This window comes from Etheostoma spectabile, chromosome 5 (assembly GCF_008692095.1).
Source record: "Etheostoma spectabile isolate EspeVRDwgs_2016 chromosome 5, UIUC_Espe_1.0, whole genome shotgun sequence".
In the NCBI taxonomy this organism is placed as follows: Eukaryota; Metazoa; Chordata; class Actinopteri; order Perciformes; family Percidae; genus Etheostoma; species Etheostoma spectabile.
Window position 1 is genome coordinate 14,040,332 of NC_045737.1, and position 6,808 is coordinate 14,047,139.

A 6,808-nucleotide genomic window follows, 5' to 3' on the forward strand; every position below is an offset into this window, starting at 1 on the left:
TATATATATATATATATATATATATATATATATATAAAACAAAAAAGTGATCAGTACCCATCCTGCTTCCTCCTCAGGTGGTCTCTCTCGCTGACTATGATCACGTCCAGGAGGTGACCAAGGAGGGCAGCAAGAAGACACCTTCTCCTGGTTACCCTTTGGTGTGCATCACCCCCTGTGACCCTCACTACCCCAAGTACTCTGTGATGAAGGAGCGCTGCGAAGAGGCCGGCATCAACCAGACCCAAGTTCACTTCTCTTGGGAAGTGGCGGCACCCACTGACACCAGCGGTGCCCGGTCCCCCTTTGAGACAGTCACAGACACCACACCATATACCAGCGTCAACCATATGGTGAGCTGGGATTTTTGAAAAGGAATAGTTTAATGTAAAGTCATCAGTACAACATGACCAGTTTCAACAATTTGATAAAGACAGCAATATCTGGTAAAACCAATTAGAAAAAAAAAAAACAGAATAGCCACTTTTGTGCAGTCTCTCATGTCTCATCCTTTCTGCTGTCTCTAAGGTCCTGGACAGTATTTATTTCAGCCGTCGCTTCCACGTTCGCTGCGTTGCTCAGGCCAGGGATAAGGCGGGACACCTTGGAACACCACTGAGGAGCAACATCGCCACCATCGGCACAGATGGCTCCATCTGCCACACGCCTGTTACCACGGGAACCGCCAGGGGCTTCCAGGCTCAGTCCTTCATTGCCACGCTCAAATACTTGGACGTCAAGCACAAGGAGCACCCCAACCGGTGAGCAAACCAGTGCCTTTTTAAATTGTACAAAAGTCTGGAGCGAAGTGTTATGTATTGTTTGTTAATATCTCTCTGTGTGTCCCTGTGTTTTCAGCATACATATCTCAGTGCAGATCCCCCATCAAGACGGCATGCTCCCCCTGGTGTCCACCATGCCGCTGCACAACCTTCACTTCCTGCTGTCAGAGTCCATCTATAGGCAGCAGCACGTCTGCTCCAACCTCGTTACCGTCAAAGAACTGCAGGGTCTCTCCGGTCAGTCACTCAAACACACATGGACCTTCGGTGAATCTTTTTAAAATCAGAGCTGAAACAGCTGACATATTGTTTATGCAGTTGCTTGCAATGTAATATACCATGTGCACTAAATTAGAGACTTAAACTTTTACCAGATTTTTGTTGAGATCAGAAACTTTAATTTTCAGTGACCGTGGCACAAAGATTTATTGAATCTGTTTCAGCTAAGACAAACTTTGACGGCATTCTTCCACAGAGACGGGTTTCCTGGACGACGTGTCCTATGACAGCATCTCTCTGGGCCCGGGTTACGACCGCCCCTACCAGTTCAACCCCAATGTCCGTGAGGCCAAGAGCATCCAGCTCTACAAGCACCTCAACCTCAAGAGCTGCATCTGGACCTTTGATGCCTACTACGACATGACGGAGCTCATCGACGTCTGCAGCGGCTCTGTCACCGCCGATTTCCAGGTACATAAGAACAGTCAAACAGACACCTTGACTGAGTAGCTTTTGATATTTTTCTTAAGATGAATCTCTAAATCACCACCAAAATGTTGTTGATTGAACTCTACTAAAGGTCCAAGGGTTTTGACCATTTCACACAGTCTTCATCATCAGAGGTTTGGTTAGGTGTCATGGAACTGTAGATGTTCAAACCTTCCATTATTCTGAGCACATTTATGACTTAATGTCCATGTTTGCTTAAAACTTTTAAGCAGACTTTGACAGTCAGTTCTTTTCCTTGGCAACAACGTGCAACATACAGTGCTGTAAAAAGCTCTAGAACAAAAGAGAACTGTAAATGAACCTGAAGTTGAGATTGTTTTGTGAACTGCTGTTTGCAAGGTCAAAAAAGAACTGGCAAGTTTAATCAGTTTGTATTCTTACAGAATTCCAGTTTCCTATGCTGACATATAAACTAAGAGTAGTATGTCCTTGGTGAAGACAATTTGAAAAATACATAGAGAAAAAGTTATACATTTTTACATCTGTGACCATCGATCCTAGTGTAGGTCAGATCTAAATAAGATAATCTGTAGAAAATACTCACTGATAGTAGTTGCTCAAACCTAATGTGACCCCCTGATGAGTGCCAGTCTGCAGGTAGAGAACCAACATAAACTCTTCTTCTTCCAGGTTCGGGACTCGGCTCAGTCCTTCCTGACGGTGCAGGTTCCTCTCTACGTGTCCTACATCTACGTGACGGCACCGAGAGGCTGGGCCTCTCTGGAGCACCACACTGAGATGGAGTTCTCCTTCTTCTACGACACCGTGCTCTGGAGGACAGGTCAAGACCAAAAGAAAAACTGCAGATCTGAATTTGTATAGATAGTTCATGTGAAAACAGAGCAGAACAGGTTCAGCTGCATACATAGGAAGTTGGATTTCTACATTTATTCTTGACATTGTGACTAGACATGTATCTGCATAGTTGTTTATTTATATTGTGGTTTTGCTCAGGAGGGTCCCCTGTAGTTATATTAGATATGAGAAAAGTGAGGAGATACAAGATGAAAATGTCAAACGTTATACAGTTAACATGTTTTTATACTTTCAGTTAATGTTAATTTAGATGTGCATTTGGTCCATGTTTGGTCCAACATCTGACACATTATGTGAAATGATCAGGATCCTATTATTTTTAGTTTAGCTTAGTTTAGTTTATTTAACAGGCACCATGCACAACAAACATTGAGCCAGAGTTAGCTACATAACTCATTTGCATCTGTGGTCCCTGGGTTGTTTTATTTGCCTGATCAGTGTTGCACTTTTGCTTTATTCTTGTATCTGACCTCTGACTTGTGACTTCCTCGGGTGGTGTTTTCTGAGGACAGGTATCCAGACTGACAGCGTCCTCTCAGCCAGACTGCAAATCATCAGGATCTACATCAGAGAAGACGGACGGCTGGTGATCGAGTTCAAAACCCACGCCAAGTTTAGAGGTCAGTGGCTCTTATTATACCATGTATTCCTATATACTGTACGTCATGTGAAGCTAAGGATGTTCTCAGCCAGTCTACTTCAAAGCAAAGAAGCGCACTTCTCTATCTCATTTTTCTTTCTGGTTTCCTTCCTCCAGGTCAGTTTGTCCCTGAACACCACACGCTGCCGGGCCACAAGTCCCACCTGATGGCTCCCGACCACCTCGGAGGCATCGAGTTTGACATTCAGCTGCTGTGGAGCGCTCAGACCTTTGACTCACCGTACCAGCTGTGGAGGGCCACCAGCTCCTACAGCAGGTCATTCAGTTTATCCACAACCATAATCAGAGGGAGCAACAGGAGACATACTGATATAATCAGCTAGTTCAGCTGGAGGGGAATATTGGAGTTTTTCCTGCTAAACTGCTTCAAGATTTCAAAAAAACTGTCAGATTGTTAAAATTAGTTTTGTAGAATTGGTTGTAATTAATATAAGGTTGTAATCTGCTCTTCAAATCAACCCTTCAATTCTTCAGTGTACCTCACAGTGCCTTGGTCATAATCTTTTCGTGTTCTCTTACTGTGAATCCTTCAACAGGAAGGACTATTCTGGAGAGTACACTGTCTTCTTGGTCCCTTGCACCGTCCAGCCCACTCAGCCCTGGATCGACCCCGGTGACAAACCTCTGTCCTGCACAGCTCACGCTCCAGAGAAGTACGTCCCTGCTGAAGTCCAACTTGAGTCTACACAGTCTTGCGTTTGATATTGAGATATTTTCAAGAGCCTGGTGGTGCATTGATACAGTTACAGTGTAGTTACAGCGTAGTTTTGTTTCTGGTACAATCAACATAGCTTGAAAAAGAAAAGAAAAAAACACAAAGATAAAACACAATCATATAACAATTAATCCGATTCCATCAAAGAAGAAAAAAGGATGAGTTTGATTGTGGGAACAGGACAAAAAAACTGAACTGCCTCGTTCTCCTCAAACAGGTTTCTGGTGCCGATCGCCTTCCAGCAGACCAACCGGCCCGTTCCGGTGGTTTACTCCCTCAACACGGAGTTCCAGCTGTGTAACAACGATAAGGTGTTCATGATGGACCCTGCCACCGCTGATGTCTCTATGGCTGAGATGGACTACAAAGGAGCGTTCTCAATGGGTATGTGTAGAGAAACACAACTAACCTTTAAACAGCCTTTTAGAAAAGTTGACTAAAGATAAAAAGGAGATTTCCTATTGACCTTTCTTATCACCAGCCTTTGGGTGTTGCTTCGGTGGTGTGGGATTTGCATTTATTAACATACGTTATGTTATGAGTTACTAAGAAGTTCTGTAACAAGATACCGTTGTAAATCTTAACTTCATTTAAGTCGCAGATCAAGTAGGTTTGGGTTTTCATGCACGCATACAAACAAAAGACAACCTGTCTCTCTGCTGCCCCTGCAGGTCAGACTTTGTATGGCAGGGTGTTGTGGAACCCTGAGCAGAACCTGAACGCAGCCTACAAACTGCAGCTGGAGAAGGTTTACCTCTGCACCGGCAGGGATGGATACGTTCCCTTCTTTGACCCCACAGGCACGCTGTACAACGAGGGGCCGCAGTACGGCTGCATCCAGCCCAACAAACACCTCAAACATCGCTTCCTGCTGCTGGTACAATCAATGTTTATTTGTTAATTCTGTTTACTCTGGTCTGTGGTAAATGTTTTTTCATAATGCGTCTGCCAACCCGAGGGTAAATATTATAACCAAGATCATTATTAAATAATAAATACATACATATTGAGGATTCAGACGGTGTTACCACTTGGAATAACTCTGTTGGTCAGATAAAGAAAATATTTTACATAACATCCAGGTTTTTATGAACAATAAAAGGCTGAGGAAAAATGAGCCAAATTGCTTTCCTTGTAATGGTTGCCATGTTAATTTGAACAGAAACACTGCTTCAATCACTGATTAATTAAATCTGGTCAGTTCCACTACCCGGTCCTTTTTATGTGTTTACCAGCTGTTACTAAAAATTGATTCCTCCTGCTGTTGTTTCATCATAAAAGGCTTAAAGGGAAAGGATTGAACTGCTATAGGCATTTAATTGTGAAATTGATCCAATAGATGTTGACAAGGAAACAGCATAAACATTTAAATAATATGAGAGAAGGGAGAAAGTTAGAAAATAGATGTCCTACAAAAATGACAAATGTCTGTCTAATATAAATTCTTCTTGTTTTTTTCCATGACAACCATGACATTTTCATAAAACGGAGACTGGACTTTACATTAAAAGAAGAGAAGCAGTAACTTTACAGTGTACTTGTTAAGAAAAGTGCTGTAAATTATTGTTTATGGTTAGAAAACACAAACTAATTTACCCTTTTATATCTGTCTCAAAGAGAAAGCGCACTTTAGATTTTCTTTGTATTTATTTGCTTAAGATGACCTACGATAACATTATTCTTCCTTGTAGGCTAACACCCCGCCTTTTTTCCTGTCACACCCGTCTGACCAGTCCCACCTCTTTAAACGTTCTCATTTCAAAAACATTCAAAGCCTGTTGGTTATTTACACTACTGACGGTTTTCACCATGTGAATTATCTTTCTGATGCTTGTTGTTGTTAATAAACCATCATGATGTGCAGCAGAAATACTGCTTTAATGCCTTTGCCCTGCAGCTACACTATACTAAGCTGCAGACAATTATTTCTTGAATGTCACTTTGTAGAGTCGTTGTTTGAATTTCAAAATGATTTGTAACGTCCAACAGATGAAAACAAGGAAAAGGAAGACAAGTTTAATTTAAAGTGCTTTAAATGTTTTCCCCTCTTCATGTTTCCTCTACAGGATCGTAAACAGCCAGACGTATGTGATAATTTTTTCCACGACGTTCCCTTCGAGGCTCACTTTGCCTCAGACATCCCAGAGCTGCAGACAATGACAGCAATGCCGGGCGTCGACGGCTTTACAATGAAGGTCGATGCTCTCTACAAGGTGTGTGGAGCCAGATGTACTACAACAATGTTGTGTTGAGATATTTCATCCTCTTCAGTCTTTGAGTGATTTGATGGGCGTAGCTTTAAACATGCTTCCTGAATTTAATTTCACTCTGATACATACCTGATTTCAGTTTCATTGAGTGGAAATGTTACGTTCCTCTGTTGAGTTCATTTTTATCACTTATTCCCCACAAGCTTAAGTGAAGTTCCACCAATCAGAGACATTGCTGTTACCATGTTACCATTTAGTTTTTCCAGTTCATTAGTTTTTTTTTTGATTCAGTCACTGCTCTCATCAGGGTTGTTTCCAGCTGCAGCAGGCTGCTATTTTCAGAGAAAAGCTCTTAACTCCACTGTACTCTACCTGCTCAGCACCAAACCGCTGACAGACACAGTTGGTGACAATGTAGTAAACATAGTGGAGCATTTATCTGCTAAAGAGACAGATATTTCCCTGACATGCATCAAAGTGCTGCAGGTTGGAGTCAAACCCAGGCCTGCTGCGTCGAGGAGTAAACCTCTATATATTGGCACCCGCTCTACCAACTAAGCTATCCAGGCACCCACACATGATGTAATGTTGATGTTGGATTTACAACTTGTGTCCTCTGCACCCAAGTGGCCAAAAGTCAGTTCACAGAGGTTCAAGGTTTTCTTTTTAAAGTAACAATCTCAAAGATCTCCATTTCGTTATCTTTGGTGGCACCTCTGGCAATAAGCGGTACTTGCATCAATGAGTTTTTCTCAGTTTCCAGGGACACCCAAGGGGGTAAGCGAGCATCCAGAAAGCGTACCTCCTATGGGGAGTTAGGCTAACAAGCCATCATCTGCTGCTAGCATTCTTTTGACTGCCATTCATTTTGGTGTCACTTTGACAGCAAATAACT

At 42.4% G+C, this 6,808-nt stretch overlaps 1 protein-coding gene across 2 annotated transcripts in view; it reads left to right on the forward strand.

The window, feature by feature from the left end:
• fras1 (Fraser extracellular matrix complex subunit 1) overlaps nucleotides 1-6,808 on the forward strand; it is a 242,061-nt gene that overhangs the window by 232,574 nt on the left and 2,679 nt on the right. For both annotated transcript variants that reach the window (XM_032515432.1, XM_032515434.1), the window contains exons 62-72: nucleotides 78-353; nucleotides 529-761; nucleotides 859-1,019; nucleotides 1,258-1,472; nucleotides 2,142-2,292; nucleotides 2,840-2,947; nucleotides 3,085-3,244; nucleotides 3,525-3,641; nucleotides 3,921-4,087; nucleotides 4,375-4,580; nucleotides 5,770-5,916. In XM_032515432.1, the coding sequence (XP_032371323.1) occupies nucleotides 78-353; nucleotides 529-761; nucleotides 859-1,019; nucleotides 1,258-1,472; nucleotides 2,142-2,292; nucleotides 2,840-2,947; nucleotides 3,085-3,244; nucleotides 3,525-3,641; nucleotides 3,921-4,087; nucleotides 4,375-4,580; nucleotides 5,770-5,916 (1,941 nt within the window). The remainder of the gene's footprint in view (nucleotides 1-77; nucleotides 354-528; nucleotides 762-858; nucleotides 1,020-1,257; nucleotides 1,473-2,141; nucleotides 2,293-2,839; nucleotides 2,948-3,084; nucleotides 3,245-3,524; nucleotides 3,642-3,920; nucleotides 4,088-4,374; nucleotides 4,581-5,769; nucleotides 5,917-6,808) is intronic.